Genomic DNA, 20,048 nt, shown 5'->3' with positions numbered 1-20,048 from the left:
CAACAGTTTCAAATAATATGGAAATCTAATGTGTATCTTACATGAATGGATGCACAAAATGTGGTGTATACATTCATGGACTATAATTCAGCCTTACCGTGTTTCCCCGAAAATAAGACATCCTCCAAAAATAAGACCTACTTACAGGTTTCCTTCTGAGTGAAATATAAGGCATCCCCCCAAAAATAAGGCCCCCCCCCCCTAGGCTCTGTCTCAGAATGCTATTGCTAAACATGAGATTTGGTCCACTGATTCTGAAAGAAATGGAGTCACAAGAAATTCACCAGGAAATTCAGGAATTGGATTGTTATGATGATGTTCCAGAAGATGATGACATGATTGTCATTGAATAAATGAGTAAATTCTTGATACTGTAGGATTCACAGTTTGTCTGGTTTGTGTTGACAACTATCGTACTACTGTACCGTATACAGGTAATAAATTTCCTTTATTTTCATTTAACAATAAATGTGTACCGTATTCTTCTTCATGGAAAAATAAGACATCCCCTGAAAATAAGACCTAGCACATCTTTGGGAGCAAAAATTAATATAAGACACTGTCTTATTTTCGGGGAAACGGTAGAAAGGAAGGAAATTCTGTCACAGGCTCAGTATGGATGAACCTTGAGGACACTACTCTAAGTGAAATAAGCAATCACAAAGGACAAGTGCTGCATGCTTCTGCTTTTATGATGCACCCAAAGATGTCAAATTAATAGAAACTGAAGTTCAATGGTGTTTGCCAGGTGTTGGGAAGAGGAAGAAAATGGAGATGCTGTTTAATAGGTAGAGGGTCAGTTTTGCAAGATAAAAAAATTCTGGAGACCTGCAGTACAACAATATGAATATACTTAATACTACTGAATTGTACCTATAATAGTTAAGCTGACAAACTTTGTTTATTAAGTCACAATTTAAAAATAAATGTATCTTACTAAATTAAATGTTACTTTTTTTCATGAAAAATATAGCCCTTGAATATATTCATATAACTAGAGTTCTTTTTTTTTTTAAAGTATATATTTTATTGATTTTTTACAGAGAGGAAGGGAGAGGGACAGAGAGTTAGAAACATTGATGAGAGAGACATCAATTAGCTGCCTTCTGCACACCCTCTACGGGGATGTACCTGCAACCAATGTACATGCCCTTGACTGGAATCGAACCTGGGACCTTTCAGTGGATAGAGCCAAACTGGTTTCGGCTACAACTAGAGTTCTTAACTTTATTTTAAAAGTTTTCTATCAAGGGATTAAAAAAAAAAAAAAAATCAAAGCAGCCCTGACCAGTTTGGCTCAGTGGATAGAGTATTGTCCTGCAGACTGAAGAGTTCCAGGTTAGATTCTGGTCAAGGACATGTACCATGGTTTTGGGCACATCACCAGTAGGGGGTGTGCAGGAGACAGCTGATAGATGTTTCTCATTGATGTTTCTAACTCTCTATCTCTCTCCCTTCCTGTCTGTGAAAAATCAATAGAATATATATTTTTAAAAGGAAATCAAAGAATAATATTATAAATTATCAACTAAGCACTATGCAAAGTAAATCAGAGAAATCACCCAATAGCTGGGCTTCAAAACAGAACCAGCCTCTACTCATCAAACAATCTGGATGACTACTCATGCCAGGAGCTGAGTCGGGCCCAAAGGATATAAGACTGATAAGGTTTTTTTTCATCTTGGAGTTTACACTCTACTTGAGGAAACAGACCATAAAGAACGAAATGAGCCGGGACTGGTTTGGCTCAGTGGTAGAGCGTCGGCCTGCGGACTGAAAGGTCCCGGGTTCGATTCCGGTCAAGGGCATGTACCTTGGTTGCGGGCACATCCCCAGTGGGGTGTGTGCAAGAGGCAGCTGGTCAGTGTTTCTCTCTCATCGACGTTTCTAACTCTCTGTCCCTCTCAATTCCTCTCTGTGTAAAATCAATAAAATATATATATATATAAAAAAAGAACGAAATGAAATCACTAATATTGCTTTGAGTGTCATGCAAGAAGGGGGGCTCTCACAGGCAGGGAAGGCCTCTCTGAGGAGGTAGACATTATGGAGACCTAAATGGAGAAGTCAGCCAGAAGATGAGGGGAAATGTACTAGAGGGGGGGAACAGTAGTGTAAAGATCTTACTCTAGTGAGCAGGAGGAAAAGTGGCCTAAGAAGTCAGAAAAGGCAAAGGCTAGAACTGTAGGCCTTACAAGACCTAGCACAGAGCCCGGACCTCATTCAACTGAAACAGTAAGATTCCAGAGAGTGATGCGATGTGACTTCCACTTGCAATGCTCACTCGGACTGCCATGTAGAGAATGGTCTGGAATGGGATGAGGGGTGTACCAATTTGACAGGTGAGTGAGAGGGGACTGTGGCCTGAACTAGGCTGGTGGCACTTGGGACATTCTACAAAATAGAGATTCCTAGATCCAACCTATTAAATCAAAATACCTACTAAGCAGGGCCCCCAACCTCTATTTTCAAGGGATTCTTTATCATTCATTCCAGTACTTGTGCAGACACCAGAATTTGAAAACCACTGGTTTACCATAGGAAATTACTGATAAAATGCTAAGGCATTTAGGTCTCGAGTTTTTACGAAAATTATCAAATTTTTCTGAAATAAAGACCAAAGATTTTAGTAATCAAAATATTTTGGACTACGTATTTTACTTGAAATAGTTTAAAATTAAAAGCCCTTAAACACAAACACAAAAGTAACACTCTTTTTAAAATCACTTACCTGAGCCCGGTAATTCCTGGAAAAACCTAAACACTACTACTGGAGAACTGAGCTCATCTTCCACCTGAAAAATAGAATCTGACATTACCCAGTAATATCACATTTCATACACTTACAAAATGAAACAGAGTTTGAAAAACCAGCTAGAGATTTTATATTTTCTTTTTTTTTTTTTAAATATATTTTATTGATTTTCCACAAAGAGGAAGGAAGTGGGATAGAGAGCTAGAAACGTCAATGAGAGAGGAACATCGACCAGCTGCCTCTTGCACACCCCCTACCAGGGATGTGCCCGCAACCAATGTACATGCCCTTGACTGGAATCGAACCTGTCCGCAGACTGTCGCTCTATCCACTGAGCCAAACCGATTTCAGCTATATTTTCTTAATAAACACTTAAGTTTAAAGGCTAATTTCAGTTGTTAGAGAAACAAAAATCAAGGGTTCAGTAAATAATTATGTTAATTCTGAGAATATATTGCTGAATTACAGTAAGTGACACTGAAAAAAAAAAAAAAGAAAATACAGTAAGTGATACTGCTACACTGAAAGTAGAAGGAAATTTTAATAACAATGGGTAACTATAAGTCATTATAACATTAAAGATCAAAAAAGGCAAGGAAAAAGTTGAACTAGAATCAGTGCTGAGAGAGCCAAAGCTTTTAAGTATCCAAAAATGATGCTAACTCAATCAGCCAGGATTGACTGGAACTTTTTATACTCATAGAAAAAAGGAAAAACAAGGACTTTTATCTTTTCAAACTCCCCAAACAGAATGCAAGTCCTGTTGGTAATGTAGATAACCACAGTCTAGAATGGAATCTATGTATTTTCTAAATCAGCGGTAGCCAACCGGTGGTCTGTGGACCACTGGGGTCCGTGAGGTTCGAAAGGTTGGCAACTGCTGTTCTAAATCACTGAAGTGGAACTTATATTCAGGACAGGCATCAGGCAACCAACTTCATTAATGGATTTCATAACAGATGAAAACATTCACTGCATTAAGATAAACCAATGCTAAGTTCATGTTCTCACTGAACAAATACACAGCTGGCCATCAGCTTCACTGTGGAGTCAAGATACAAAGGGAGCTACAATGCCCTTGACAGACTCTGGTACTTTGGGAGATGAGGGAGAGAGAAACATGGGAAGAAAGATCTCTAAGCATTAAAAATTCTGTACTACTATTATAGTCATTAAAACCTATTTTCCAAAGCTCTGTGAATGATGTCTCATTCATAGGGCCACAACAGAAAATGCTAACTTGGGAAGATGACAGAAAGTTGACAACCCACGATTTTCTCTACTGGATGTCATTCAGATCAAACACAATATATATTCAAATCTTCTATTTATTAAGCCAATTCCTGTGTCTTCACATCTATTATTTCTTTAACTTTCATAAAAATAAATCCATTAATATTTTATTTTTTTAATATATTTTATTGATTTTTTACAGAGAGGAAGGGAGAGGGACAGAGAGTTAGAAACATCGATGACAGAGAATCATCGATCAGCTGCCTCTTGCACACCCCCTACTGGGGATGTGCCTGCAACCAAGGTACATGCCCTTGACCAGAATCAAACCTGGGACCTTTCAGTCCACAGGCCGATGCTCTATCCACTGAGCCAAACCGGTTTCAGCAATCCATTAATATTTTAAAGTCAGGGGGACTTAATAGGATGAATAAGCCCAATAAGGAAACAGGAAGAAGAGTGTCAAAATTCTATACCCATTCTCCCATCCTCAGGATAAGGCAGAATGATTCGAGTGCCAAGACTTTGTATATATAGGCTTTTAAAATTTTATTTCTTTGAGCTCCATGGTCTTAAATGCCAGTGTGCATAAGAAATATTGTACAGGGTTATACAGTTGACCCTCCATACCTATGGGCTCCATATCCAAGGATTCAACTAACAGGATCAAAAATGGGAGCCCAGATAGTGTGACTCAGTGGTTGAGTGTTGACCTATGAACCAGGGGATCAGTTTGACTCCTAATCATGGCACAGGCCTGTGTTGCGGGCTTGATCCCCAGTAGTGGGTGTGCAGGAGGCAGCCAATCAATGACTCTCTCTTCATTGATGTTTCTCTCTCCCTCTCCCTATCTCTCCTTTCTGAAATCAATTAAAAGTACGTATTTTTTAAAAAGTTATTTACTTCAAAAACGGATTAAATTTTATACTATACCAAAATTTTGATGTGATTCACTTTCTTCAAACTTTCTTGCAACCGTTGACTCTGTAAATAACAAAAATAAAAAACAGGTTAAGTAATTCTATTACATTGACAAGAACATATTAAGAAGCAATTTTCATGAGTTCTTTGCAGGGTTGCAAAAAAAGGATCTTGTGCAGATAAAGCCCTGGTATCTGAAATTTATTTATCTTCTACAACTGAAACTTTGTAGCCTGGAGCCAAGCCAAGCCCCATACTTGCTCAGTGGCTGCCCTATTTGAATTTGTTTACCATCTATAATTGAAACTTTGTATCCTTGAGTGGAGGCCCAGGCCAGCCAGGGTGTGTGGAAAGCTTGGCTTCCTCTATTGCCAGGGAAACTCAAGCCTCTCAACTGCTCTCTGTGGCTGCAGCCATCTTGGTTGGGGTTAATTTGCATACTCGCTCTGAATGGCTGGTGGGTGTGGCTTTGCAGTGGAATGATGGTTACTTTGCATATTACTCTTTTATTAGGTAGGATTATATTTTAATCCTCATCTGAGGATATTTTCCCCACTGATTTTTTATTTTTTATTTTTAGAGAGAGTGGAAGGGAGGGAAGGGAGAGGGAGAGAGAGAAAAGGAGGGAGTGAAGACAGAGAAAAAAAAGAGAGAGAAGTAGCAATATGGGAGAGATACATTGACTTGCTGCCTCCCATATGCACCCCAACCAGGGCCAGGGATTGAGCCTGCAACTGAGGCATGTGCCCTCAACCAGGAATTGAACCTGAGACTATTTGGTCTGTGGCTGACACTCTAACCTAGGGGTGTCGAACTCAATCAGAGAAGGGGCCAAAATCTAAAATCCAGCCTAAATCGCGGGCCGAATGGTTTACTGAACAGTCATAAACTGACAATGTCATAAACTGACAGCGGAGTGCAGTGATGACAGCGCGGTGCGGGCCACATTGCAAGGCCTGGCGGGCTGGATTTGGCCCGCGGGCCTTGTGTTTGACACATGTGCACTGAGCAGGGCCAAAGATTTACTTTTTAAAAAAAATATATTTTATTGATTTTTTACAGAGAGGAAGAGAGAGAGATAGAAAGTTAGAAACATCGATGAGAGAGAATCATTGACCAGCTGCCTCTTGCACACCTCCTACTGGGGATGTGCCCGAAACCCAGGTACATGCCCTTGACCAGAATCGAACTTGGGACCTTTCAGTTCGCAGGCTGACGCTCTATCCACTGAGCCAAACTGGTTTCAGCCAAAGATTTACTTTTAAACCTATTATAACTTGATTAGGCACTAGTGTAAGAGCTTTATATGCATCAATTCACTAAGTCCTCAGAACAATCCTCTGTTATATCATTATCCCTATTTACAGGTAAGAAAACAGGTATACAGAGGTGATGTCATGCTTTTAGACTTTGGCAGGACTCCGCTCTCAAACTGAATAATTATGAGGTGTTTTTTGCTTTCTAAACCTCAACATCTATAATAACAGAAGGGTAATATGCAAATTAGACTGGATGTCTTCTGGACATCATTCTGGACGATCTTCCTGACGAAGCTGGGCCCCAGGGAAGCCAGCCCGAGTCATGGGTGCCTGTGGGAGGCCAGAGGGAGGAAGCAGCCCAGGTGCTGGACGAAAGCCGGTGCCGGCAGCCAAGGGAAGGGAGGCCTATCTTGCATGAATATTTGTGCATTGGGCCTGTACTCTTATATAATAAAAGCCTGATATGCTAAGTGTCCAGTTGACCAGTTGGCCTTTCAACCATCAAAGCACAATATGCCAATGATTTGCTAAGGCTGCTCAACCACTTACTATGATGTGCCTTGGGCACCAGGGGGAAGACACTCTAACCGGTAGATAAGCTTGCTGCTGGGGTCCAGACAATCAGGACTGAGCGAGACAGGCTGGGAGTCCTCCCGTGGTCCCTCCCTGGCTGGCCAACCTCCCACATCACTCCCTGGCTCCAAGTATTCATCAGTCGGGTCCCTTGGCCTGGCCTGCACCCTCTTGCAATCTGGGACCCCTCAGGGGTTGTCGGAAAGCCAATTTCAGCCCGATTCCGCAGGGCAAGCCGAGGGACCCCATTGGTACATGAATTTGTGCACTGGGCCTCTAGTAATTATATATTTTTCAAAATTAGAACACCTCAAAGAGAAACAGAATTAAAATTGTCCCTCAAAGTCTTGCTATGAGAGAACTCAAGCCAGATGATGTTAAAAAGGTACATGCCATCCATAATCAACCCTAACCATCATATTCCTTTACCCTCAAGGACCAGTCAGTCAAGTGGAACATTTATGCCCCTTTCTGAATCCTTTTCCACTCCGTGGCTGTCCTCTTGTGACTTTTTCCCTCATTCTATGCTGACAACAGCATTCATTTAAAAATATATATATATATATATATTTTACTGAATTCAGAGAGGAAATGAAGAGAGAGAGAGAAACATCAATGATGAGAGAGAATCACTAACTAGCTGCCTCTTGCACATCCCCCTACTGGGGATTAAGTCCACAACCTGGGCATGTGCCCTTGACTGGAATTGAAACTGGGACCCTTCAGTCCAGAGGCCAAAGCTCTGTTCACTGAGCCAAACCAGCTATGGCAGTGGTTGTCAAACTCCTTAGTTAATAGAACCAAATATCAACAGTACAATGATTTGAAATTTCTTTTGAAAGCCGAAAACCGACTTCTGCACATGGGCCATGAAGTTTCAATTGCACTGTATGGACGCACCCACACGTGGTATTTTGTGGAAGAGCCACATTCAAGGGGCCAAAGAGCCGCATGTGGCTCAGGAGCCGCAGTTTGCTGACCACTAGGCTAGGGCGACAATAGCATTCATTTTAATCAGATTTCATATGTACAAAGATGCTGGGACAACCTCATCAGTCTCTCCTAGAACTCTGAACAAGAAACATATGCAGAGCTATTAATCCACTTGCTTATGAATCAGGAAATCCAGGCAAGGTATTGGATGGAGAGTAAATTAAATGACTGAAGTATTTTTCTGACTCTGCTTTGCCATGGAGTATTATTTGTGACTCATTTAAACTTCAGATTTCTACTCACCAGTTGGCAGGCATGCTTAATCCTCTCCACAATCCCATCCAGACCCAAGTACTGTAAAGACAACCACAGTGGCAGGGCACGGAGTTTGTCCGCTGGTTTATTTGATGTGAGACCGGCAACTAAAGTCTAAAAAAGCCAATATGAGTTTTTAAACAAAGTCAATGAAAGCATATAACAGAATTAACTAGTTACCATTTACTAGGCACTTAGTATGGGTCAGATGCTATGCCAGGAACTTGGCTTGTATTATTCATTGAATCATCCAACAACTCTGTGAAGTAACTATTCCAAACAACTTAACTCAGAAACCTTGCTTTGCCCGAGGTTTCATGTCTAAGATGTGACAAAGCCAGGATGAGGATCTGAATGAGTCATATCCCAGAAAGGGAGCTCTCAGGCAACCCCTTTCAAGGTGGTTCTGATCGTCCTCAAATACATGGTCCTTACCAATTGGACAAGACATCAACTGTTGTAGCAAGAATCACTTAAAGCTTGTTTTGCATGAGCCTGTCACTAACTGGTCACTATCAAGACCATTCCTCTACAACCTTCTAGACAAGGTGAACTAAGCACTTGCACCACTCTGACAGGAATGCCACTTCTGGGAACCTATTCTAAGGAAATAATTTGAAACACAGAAAGATGCTCATGATTTCAATAACAAAAATTTGAAAACATCCTAAAAGTTCACAAATGGAGAACGATTAAGTAAATCGTGGTATTAAAGTAATAGAATATTATGTAGTCATAAGACATCATGTGTTCTTTATACACACAGGGAAGTATGGGAAAAATAAGTAGAAAAAATACATGTGGTACAGTTTCACTTCTGTTAATAATAGTTTTTGAGAGTAAAAAATTACAGAAGTGACATTAAGGGAACTTTTCACCATTTCCTTTGTTTTTCTGTGTTTTTGCCCCCAAAACCAATAATGATTATGAGCACTCCTTGTCAGTTAAGAGTAAGCTTACCAAGGCAGGATCATCATGTTTATAAAGAGTGACTGCAGGAACTGCTGGCAAACCCAGCCACGGGCCTGGAGTCAATGTCATGCTATCACATTTGGTTGCAGCCTACCAAAGAGAGAACAGCTTTTTGTTAGACAATTAGAATACATGAAACCCAACACCCTCCTGCATTCATAAAAACCACGAAAGCCACCAGGAATTAAAAGATTTAAAATTCCTTCTTTAAAATTCAATATTTGGTAAATCAACAACATACCAGCACTGACGAGGAGACATAACCCAGAGCCAATGTTGCTAGATTCACACTGGAAGAAAAAACACACCAATCTAAGAATGAATCCTTTACTGCTTATTCACTAAGTATGCATTTAAAAAAGAGCGAGAGCCGAAACAGGTTTGGCTCAGTGGATAGACATCAGCCTGCAGACTGAAAAATCCAAGGTTCAATTCCGGTCAAGGGCATGTACCTTGGTTGCGGGCACATCCCCGGTAGGGGGTGTGTAAGAGGCAGCTGATCGATGATTCTCTCTCATCGATGTTTCTAACTCTCTATCCCTCTCTCTTCCTCTCTGTAAAAAATCAATAAAATATTTAAAAATAAATAAAAATAAATAAATAAATAAATAAATAAATAAATAAATAAGAGAGAGCGAGAGACTGCTATCTTTCAGCTGTGTTATTAGCTTTATAAGAGCAACAGAAAATGTGGTACCCTGTTTCCCCGAAAATAAGACAGTGTCTTATATTAATTTTTTCTCCCAAAGTTGCACTAGGTCTTATTTTCAGGGGATGTCTTATCTTACCATGCGCTAGGTCTTATTTTCGGGGAAACACGGTACATACAAATTTCAGGAATACCTTGAAAATCCATTTTAATCAAAATGTAGTTCAGGGGTATTTCCTGCTTATTTGGTGTGATGGGTCTTGTATCTCACAGCTATTACTATCCAGTCATCTTCCCCAGAGGAATAAAATAAAGAAACCTTCCGTGCATGATGTGCTGGGTAAGGACTACTTTGGTTACCCTGCGTCCTCTCCCCCTCTTAGCAGCACTCCAATGACTTTCTGGGAAATCACCCCAATCTCCTTTATTAGACCACAGCTTTGGGCAGAGGAGATACCACCACCGGCTCCAGAGGTGGGCAAATAACCTAAACTACATTTCCCTGGCTACAGTGGTTGGTTAGATATTTTTCCTTGGGCTTCTGACCTACTGGACACAAACTGGAAAAAAGGCTAGAGCTGCTGCAGCTACTCTGGACCATAACAGGAAAGTCTATCTATAGGTGAGCCAACACAAAAGAGATTAAACCAAGTGATTGATGGTGGTGGTGTGGGGGAGGGGAGAATGACACACTGACTCCTGATTGATGATGTGCCTAAAGCCAATCCTAGCACTGTTTTATTGTTAGTTATATGAACCAATAAAATCTCTTCTCACTTAAGCCAATTTGGTTTTCTTGTTATTTGCAACCCAAAGAGGCCTTAGCGAAAAATGTCATGACAAAGTGAGAGCGGGGATGTCCACTCCTCATGAGCACGGTGTGCAGACCACTCATGGAGCCAATCCCACCTTCCACTCACCCCTCCACATGGAGCCATATGCCATACTGCTCACAGAGTTCTTTCAAACGCCCAATCTTATCTGTGTGTCCTACCGCTGCAGTTCCTAAGATAAAGCACACACACAAAAAGATAGTACTAAAAGGAACAAATATTTTCTGAGTCTTTAAAGCATGATTATATACAATATACCCCTGTGACTGAACATTGTATCTGTTTTATTAAGATTTTCTTGTCTAGCCAGTTTGGCTTAGTGGACAGAGCGTCAGCCTGCGGACTGAAGGATCCTGGGATCCATTCTGGTCAAAGGCACATGCTGGGGTTTCCAGCTATATAGATCCCCAGTAGGAGCGTGCAGGAGGCAGCCAATCAATGATCCTCAACATTGATGTTTCTATCTCTCTCTCCCTCTCCGAAATAAACAAAAATGTATTTTTTTTTTTTTAAAAAAAGATCTTTGTGGACTGGCTTAAAATCAACTTTTGCAAATTGATGATTCAAGTTTTGAAGAGTATGTATTCTTTATTATATGTATCTATAAAAAAGCTTGTAAATTGTGTTATTTAAATCCCCTATATACTTATTTTCTATATACGTGGTTTGTTGTTTCATGAGAAGTATATTGAAGCCTCCGACCAAGATTGTAGGCTTGCCAATTTATACTTATATTCTATCAATTTTTCCTTTAGTCTGCCTTTATATATTTCAAAGTTATGTTCATAAGTGTTCATAACTGTTATCTCTTAAATTATATAAATTAAAATTAATATGAAGTCTACTTTATCTCACACTAACACTGCTTAAATACTTTTGTTCTGTTAGCATTTGCCCCAGAATAGTCTGTTCTACCCTAACTTTTTGCCACTTTTGGGCTATTTTATATTTAGGTGTATACTGAATTTGAGATGTTTTCAACCAAATTTGGAGGTTCTTCATTTTAATATAGAATATGTGTTTTGAAGTCAGCTTGAACATATTAAATATTTTAACCCATCCCTTTGGTAATTAGTTTACATTATAGCTTTTATTGGGCAGATCCCTCTTCTCAGATCATAAGTAAAATACAGAGCCAAGTATTCTCCCAACTATCTTAAATTTCCAGTTAGCAGGATCCCACCTAATAAGATTTTAAACCCTTACCAACTGCCTCAACACACTCGCAAGTGACGCAAGTGGTTCTTGTTCAGGGTTTATGCTAGGAAAAGGGCTGAAAACTGTTTCCCTACATACGGGTCTGTCTCAATTAAAAAATAAAATCTTGACATAATTGTTTAGTTGAAACAACAACGAAGGCCAATGCATGGCCTGTGTCACATGACCCATCAAAACATAAAGCATAGTGTTATGTTTTAGTGACTTGACTATATTCAGATTCTCTTTTTAAGTTTCTCTGGGAGTGTCTGCTAGCTAACCTCTGCAATGTGTATTCTGGCGACAGCCGTGTAATCATATTGGTAAATCACTCAGTCATGTGCAAACTGTAGCCTCTCCCATCTATCAAATGACTGAATATGGGTGGGTTTATTTTTGAAGATATGACATGCTAAGTCAGGCAGGAAGTGGTGATTTTCTTAATAACAATAAGGTAGATATACATTTTTCTGTTTATTACTATTTTTTAAATACAGTTGGCCATATGTATCTGAACCCACAGATTCAATCAACTGTGAATTTAAAATATTCAGGGAAAAAATCCCAGGGAGTTCCAAAAAGCAAAACGTGAACCTGCCACACACCAAGCACTATGCTGAATGCACACAAATGAAGGGATATGGAGGCATATCCTGCTGTAGCATATATGTTACACGACTTTATACAGGGACTTGAGCACCTGTGGATTTTGGTGTCCAAGGAGAGCAGGGGTCCTGGAACTTATCCCCTCTGGCCAAGGGGCAACTCTAATTAGCTTTATTGATTGAAGTATAACTTACATGCAATAAAATCCACTCATTTTAGTGTACCGTTCAATGAATTTTGCCAAATGTATCCAGTGTGTAACCACCAACACAATCAAGGTAGAGAATACTTCCATCACCCCAAAAGCACCTTGTATCTTCCCCCCACTCCCGAGGTGTCACTCTTTTCTCTGCTCCCCACTGGCCACAGTCCTGACCTGTTTTCTGTCACTGTATTTTTGTCCTTTTTTTTTTTTTTTTTTTTTTTTAGAATTTCATATCAATCATATGCTATATAACTTCTGTCTGGCCTTTTGCAGTTAGCATGCTTTTGAAATTCATCCCTGTTATGTATATTAGTACTATTCCTACATACTGCTTAGCAGCCCACGAGATGGATACAACCTGTTTATCCATTCACAAGGTAAAGGACACCTGGATTGTTTCCAGTTATGAGTTCTGCATACAATTCTTTGTGTGGATATATGTGTTCTTTTCTCATTGATAAATACCTACAAATGGGACTAATGGATCATATGCTAATTTTATGTTTAACCTTTTGAGGAACTGCCAAACTGTTTTTCCAGAGGTGCTGTAGCATTATCTGCTCCCTACCAGCCGTGTATGAGAGTTCCGGGTGTTTTGTGTTCTCATCAGCATTTGACACTGTATTTCTTTTTTCTTTCTCTCATTCTAGCAGATATGTAAATAGTAGTTTACATATCTGCTAGAATGTATTCTCATATAAATTTTAGAATCAGCTTATCAATTTCATTGTGGTTTTAATTTGTATTTCACTAATAACTAATGATGTTAAGCATCTTTTAAGTGGTTAAACATTCATACATTTTCTTTGGTGAAGTGTCTATTCAAATCTCTTGTTCATTTAAAAAATTATATTATTTGTCTTCCTAATACTAAATGGTAAAACTTATGTATTTTGATCAAGTCCTTCATCAAAAAAAAATGTTTTGCAAACATTTCTCCCCAGTCTGTAATTTGCCTTTTCATTTTCTTAACAGGTAGAGTATCTTAAGCAGCATAAGTCTTTAATCTGTGATAAAGTCCAACTTATAGGCTCATGCCTTTTGTGTCATAAGATATCTTTCCCTAATACAAGATCACAAAGATCTTCTATATTTTCTTCAAGAAGTTTTAGTGTCATGGCTTATATGTCTAGGTCTATGAACCATTTATAATTAATTTTTGTATACAGAGTGAGGTAAAGATTAAGGTTCAATCTTTTCTTCACATGGATATCCAATTGTCCCAAGACCACTGGTGGAAAGACTATACTTTCTCCGTTGAATAACCTTGGCATCTTTATAACAATAAGTGATCATATACATGTGAGTCTATTCTCTTCAATTAATCACTCTCTCTTTATTAGGACTAGCTTATAATAAGTCTAAAAGTCAGATAGGGTAAGTCTTCCAATTTTGTTCTTTTCAAAATTATTTTGGCTATTCTTAGATCTCTTGTATTCTCATATAAATTTTAGAATCAGCTTATCAATTTCAGTAAGATTCACCAATTTCTACAAATTGTGCTGAGATTTTGATATGGATTAAGCTGAATAAATAGATTAATTTGGTGAGATTTAATTTAATAATATTGAGTCTTTCAATCATGCACATGACATATAATTACATTCATTTGGGTCTTCTTGAATTTCTCCCAGCAATGTTTTGTAGTTTTCAGTGTACATATCTTGCATTTATTTCTTAAACTTATCCATGAAGTTCTCATTTTTTTTGATGCTATAATGAATGACATTTTAATTTCAATTGTTCATCGTTAGTATACAAAATTCTGCAATTTTAATAGATTCGATTGGTTCCAATGGCTTTTCTTTGATTTCCTTACAACTTTCTACCTGTACAATCATGCTATTTGCAAGCAAAGACATTTGATTCTTCTTTCCAATCTCTATGTTATTTAATTATTTTTCTTATTTATTAGACTGTCTAGAACAGCAGTCATCAACTTTCAGGACCTCATGGATCACCAGTGGTCCACAGACCAGCGGCTGGCAACCACTGGTCTAGAACTTCAAGTACAATGTTAAACACAATACGGTACGCAGAGCAGCTGCTGTCTACAAGGTGCACATTTAAGTATGACATTTCAAAATTCAACTTAGGAAAGAAGCACATGAAGAAAGGAGTAAAGGAGTCCTTACAACCTTAATGAGAAGGTATACACACAAAAGTAGCAACAATTAAAGGGAATCAACAATTAAAGGGAATCAAATGAGCCAACTTTACTATTATAATTCTTACCACAGAACTCATACAGACTATATAAAGCGTGTGGCACACAAACATTTCTTAAGATTTGGTCTTTTTCAGACTAAGTACTTAGCCTCTCTCTTCTATTTTCAAAATGTGAGATTCAGCTTCATGCTACCTACCAGCATTTGCAACAAGCAACAGGGGCAGTTTTCCTCGTTCAATATCATCTTTAATCAGTTTTTCCAGGAGGGCAATATCCTGGGATTAAAAGATAAATCATAAAAACATGAGGCAATCAACATAAAAGTTATTCAATGAGAATTACAACTTCCAAAAGAAGTACCTGACTCTCAAAATCAATCAATTCTTGACAATTTTTCTAGTTTCTCTAGTCATAGATGTTAAAATCAAATACTTTTCCTGAAGACTAACTAGAAAAATCAGTTAAATGTTATTAGTTAAAAAGTGCATATATATAGTCAACATTTTATTGTTTTAAACATGTATGTTTAAAGAAACTGTTCTCTCAACTATCAATAAAAAATATATCTCTAATATTACTCATTAATGCATCTGAATTAACGTATAGAAAATCTGACTATCTAGAAAAAAGAAATGCAGAAACCCAAAACCTATCCCTTTTGCTCTGGCTTCAGTATGCATGGGAAGATCAAAGCAATAAATGAATAAGCTAAGAATTATCTGGAGGGCAGCAAACAAAACTTCAGTTAAAAGAAAGACAGTTTCAAAACACAATTCCATATTACTTTACAAACCAAAAGGAGAACTCACCATCTGATGCTGGGATCCAAACATAGTGTTACAGGGCACACGAGACAAGCAGGGGAAGGGGAAGCCAAGCTGTAAGAAGAAGCATACAGTTTTACAAGAAAACTCCTTGTCACCATTCACTTATGCCCTCAAAGGATTCTAACTCCACCCAGCCTGTCTGGCTCAGTGGTTGAGTGAGGTCACGGTTTGATTCCTGATCAAACCAGGTACATTCCCAGGTTGTGAATTCAATCTCCAATGGGGGACATGCAGGAGGCAGCCTATTAATGATTTTCTCTTATCATTAATGTTTCTATCTCTCTCTCCCTTTCCCTTCCTCTCTGAAATCAATAAAAATATATTTTAAAAAAAGATTGTGGCTCCAAGACAAGTCATATTTATTCTTTGTAAGCAATCTCTGTCCTTAGGAAGTCTTATTATAAATAGATATTAAAATACATCTAGAAAGCTAAGCCAAAAAAAGGGTGAATTTCCAGGAGTTGAGATGTCTTACAAGAGGCCAGAGACAATGTAAAGTTTTCTAAATTCTATATACCAAAAAACACTTACAAACTGGAAACAACTGAACCCTGAGCATTTGGGAGGATAATTTCAGGGTCCTTCCTCCAAACATTAGTAGCACCAGTTAAAGGCATTCAAATAATACTTTATTTATGGGCCCATCCACTCCTAAAAATCAATAAACATGTACTTGCAGAGAAATGAAGTCAGTGTTATAAAGATATCACTTGTAAGGTTTTATATTTTTCACTTTTAGCTTTCCAAATCCCCACTTCACCCCTCCTCCCCACCCCAGCTTCCAAATTCTTGAGGAGTTTATAGTTTTAGAAAAATTTTAACAGTTTCAGTCTATTGCTCTATATAACTAAACTTGGTAGAATTTAAAGACCAAAAATTTGCCCTAGCCAGTTTGGTTCACTAAATAGAGGGTCAGCCTAGGGACCAAAGGGTCCCTGGTTCCAGTCAAGGGCACATACCTCAGCTGCAGGCTCCTCCTCAGCCCAGGCCCTTGTCAGGGCACGTGCAGGAGGCAGCCAATCGATATGTTTCTCTCTGTCTTTCCCTCTCTCTTCCACTCTCTCTAAAAAGATCAATGGAAAAATATCCTCAGGTGAGGATTAACAACAACAAAATAATAAATAAAGACAAAAAATTTAACAAGCACTTTATCCACACTCATTCCCCTTAAAGGATTTATCTTTTATTTATTTATTTTTTTTATTTTTATTTTTTTTAAATATATTTTATTGATTTTGTACAGAGAGGAAGGGAGAGACACAGAGAGTTAGAAACATCGATGAGAGAGAGTCATCGATCAGCTGCCTCTTGCACACCCCCTACTGGGGATATGCCCGCAACCAAGGTACGTGCCCTTGACCGGAATCGAACCCGGGACCTTTCAGTCCCCAAGCCGACGCTCTATCCATTGAGCCAAACCGGTCCCGGCAGGATTTATCTTTTAAATTATGAAAATGAAACCCAAAGAAAACATACAATAGAGAAAGAGAGAAAAATTAAAATGCCCCACATAAAGCACCAATCTCCAGTTAACAGGTTAAAATGTAACCTTCCAGATATTTTCTAATAAAAGTATAGTTATATATTTTTCTAGTTCTAAAAACACTCATATAAGCATGTAAACACTTTTTTGGAACATGAACACATTAATACTGTTCCGCCACTGCCTTCCTCACTTAACAGAATACTGTCACACATCTTTTGAAGATAGGACTGCCGTCCCAAGTCCATAAGAGCCTCAGGTCCATAAGAGCCTGGCCTATAGTAGTACTCAATAAGCAATCCCATATAATAAAGAGGTAACATGCAAATTGACCATCACTCCAACACACAAGATGGCTGCCCCCATGTGGTCAAAGATGGCTGCCCTCGTGTGGATACAAGATGGCCGACAGGGGAAGGCAACTGTGGGCCATCAGGCTAGCAGGGGAGGGAACTTGAGAGGGACCAGGCCTGAAAGGGAGGGCAGTTAGAGGTGACCAGGCCGGCAGGGGAGGACAGTTGGGGAAGACCCAGGCCTACAGGGGAGGGCAGTTGCGGGGAACCAAGCCTGCAGGGGAAGGCAGTTGGGGGGGGACCAGGCCTGCAGGGGAGGATAGTTAGGGGAAACCGGGCCAGCAGGAGCAGTTAGCAGTTAGGGGCAATTGGGCTGGCAGGGGAGGGCAGTTAGGCGTCGATCAGGCTGGCAAGGGAGTGGTTAGGGAGTGATCAGACTGGCAGGCAGAAGCAGTTAGGGGCAATCAGGCAGACAGGCAGGCGAGTGGTTGGGAGCTAAGAGTCCTGGATTGTGAGAGGGATGTCCCAGATTGGAGAGGGTGCAGGCTGGGCTGAGGGACACTCCCCATCCCCCCGTGCATGAATTTCATACACTGGGCCTCTAGTTTATTTCATGTTTCTATATGGATATTACAAAATCCCACCCCCGCTTTTTTTTATACCCTCAAGAAGAGTACATTTCTTGCCACTAGTGAGCACAGCTCTAAATCGACTACGTCCTTGAATTTCATTCATCTATCTCCCCAGGGGTCCTTCATCTTAAAAAAGAAAACACTTAAAATGTTAAGGTTTTGCCTTAAAAACATTATTGGTCAAGAGATTTCATTTCTTTTCTCAAGGTAGCCCCCTAATTGGACTATGTGCACTATGAACTTTAAGAATGGAAATAATGCTCTTTGATCTAGTAATTCTAGATGGACTCTGAAAGTCTATCTGAGAATAACCCTAAATACAGACAAAGCTTCATGCACAAAGATGTCCATAATAGCACTATGTATAATAGCACTGGTCACAGAAATAGTCCTAGAAAGCAAAAGGATGCAAACACTCTATTTGTCCAAAAGGGAAGCAGTCAGTTAAAATACCACTATACACTCACTATATATTATGAAGACATTAAAAATAAGCTTTACTTCCCCTACCTGGTTTGGCTCAGTGGACAGAGTGTCAGACTGAGTACTGAAGGGGCCCAGGTTTGATTCTGGCTAAGGGCACATGCCTGGGGTGCAGGCTTGATCCCCAGTAGGGGGCATGCAGGAGGCAACAATCAATGATTCTCTCTCATCATTGATGTTTTTCTCTCTCTCCAGCTTCTCTGAAATCAATAAAAAAATATTTTTTAAAAAGCTTTACTTTAAAGATATGCACCTATTAAGTGAAAAAAGTCAGATATAACCATGTAAAGTCTTTGATTGAAGTCTGGAAAGAAAGAAAAATATTGACTGTGACTGATTGACTTTGGGTAACTAAAAAATTACATATCTATAGAGACAGTAAAGCAACAGGCAGACTGTCAAATTACAGTGGGGAGGGGAGGAAGATCTGGGGGAGATAATAGATCAACCAAAGGACTTGTGTACATGCATATAAGTACAACCAATGGACATAAAACTCTGGGGAGGGAGGGTATGTATGGGAGGGAGGGAGGGGGGCAAAAAAAATCAATAAAATATATTAAAAAATAAATAAATAAATAAATAAATATATAAAAAAATAAAAAATTACATATCTAAATTCATTAATATACAATTACATGTTTTCTTATAATGACAAAACAAGCATATAAAGAACTCATTTTTCTTTTCACTTGAAAAGAAAATCAGCTAAAGAAATGGGTCTACACACTTTTAAAAGTTCCAGGATAGTATGAAACATCTAATCTTTAAAATGTCCACCTTACGCCACATTACCTGATTACAAAGATACTGGCCCAGGCCAGGCCTAGCAGCAGCACTAAGATATATGACAGGTTTCTTGTTATATAACACATTGAACCCATCCACCACAAAGTCTTCATAACGAGAATGAATGGCAAGTCTACAGATCTTTGCAAGTCCTTCTCTTTCATCTTCATGGAAATAAGCACAGCCATTTTCATACCTGTTAAGAGACACCCATATATTAATATGTTCTTATCTCTGGTTAACTGATTTTATATTCCAGTTTTGTAATCAAGGAAGTAATTATTTTCTCAGCCTAAAAACTGTCACCTAGATCAGTTAAAGGAGATAGGAATCACCCTAATTTCTGATGGTTGACAACTCCTTACAGTTGACTGATATAAGGAACAGTGACCCTTTGTCAGGGTCATTATAAGGACAATGACCCTTTGTCCAGCCCCAACTCCATAAAGAGAAGCAACAATTAAGATCAGTAGAGAACAGGAAGTTCCTCAAATATAAAAAGACTGATCATGGTTTTGGCTTATTCTACGAGGAGGCTAGCACTGGGTAATGCAGGCATGGTTCCTGGAAGTTTTAGCCCTAAAACATCTACAGTAAATAGAACTGTCAATAACACTGGTCAGGCTAACTATTATCTACATGGAACCTTTTATTCTTCTTAATCTCCTAGAGAGGAAGGGAGAGAAACTTTCAATTACAGGTACTAGATTTTTATTATAATGGAAGAAAATTTCTTCTTTACAATTTAGTTAAGCAAACCTATACTCAAGCCAGGCCAACCTCTTTCCCAACATCTGAAAGTGAGTCTCCCAAGTTAAATGTTCCAATGTTAGGCAAACATTTCTTTTCCATAAAAGCAATAACAAAAATACAACTGGTCCAATGTCTTCTGCTGAATCCTTCACTTGCTGTAATTCCTT

The 20,048-nt window shown here is 39.0% G+C and overlaps 1 protein-coding gene across 2 annotated transcripts in view; it reads right to left on the bottom strand.

Annotated features, from left to right (window-relative positions):
- The window catches only part of PDXDC1 (pyridoxal dependent decarboxylase domain containing 1), a gene marked incomplete at its 3' end in the record, with an annotated part of 51,436 nt that overhangs the window by 12,138 nt on the left and 19,250 nt on the right, over positions 1 to 20,048 (bottom strand). For both annotated transcript variants that reach the window (XM_084881123.1, XM_084881124.1), the window contains exons 6-14: positions 19,135 to 19,324; positions 15,431 to 15,499; positions 14,818 to 14,896; positions 10,531 to 10,615; positions 9,203 to 9,251; positions 8,950 to 9,051; positions 7,978 to 8,103; positions 4,922 to 4,972; positions 2,732 to 2,795 (exon numbers count right to left, since the gene is read on the bottom strand). In XM_084881123.1, coding sequence (XP_084737249.1) covers positions 2,732 to 2,795; positions 4,922 to 4,972; positions 7,978 to 8,103; positions 8,950 to 9,051; positions 9,203 to 9,251; positions 10,531 to 10,615; positions 14,818 to 14,896; positions 15,431 to 15,499; positions 19,135 to 19,324 — 815 coding nt within the window. The remainder of the gene's footprint in view (positions 1 to 2,731; positions 2,796 to 4,921; positions 4,973 to 7,977; positions 8,104 to 8,949; positions 9,052 to 9,202; positions 9,252 to 10,530; positions 10,616 to 14,817; positions 14,897 to 15,430; positions 15,500 to 19,134; positions 19,325 to 20,048) is intronic.

The sequence above is a fragment of the Pipistrellus hanaki genome, assembly GCF_964339955.1.
Source record: "Pipistrellus hanaki genome assembly, chromosome: 4".
In the NCBI taxonomy this organism is placed as follows: Eukaryota; Metazoa; Chordata; class Mammalia; order Chiroptera; family Vespertilionidae; genus Pipistrellus; species Pipistrellus hanaki.
The sequence above is the reverse complement of the archived record's forward strand: the minus strand, read 5'-3'. Positions and strand labels throughout refer to the sequence as shown.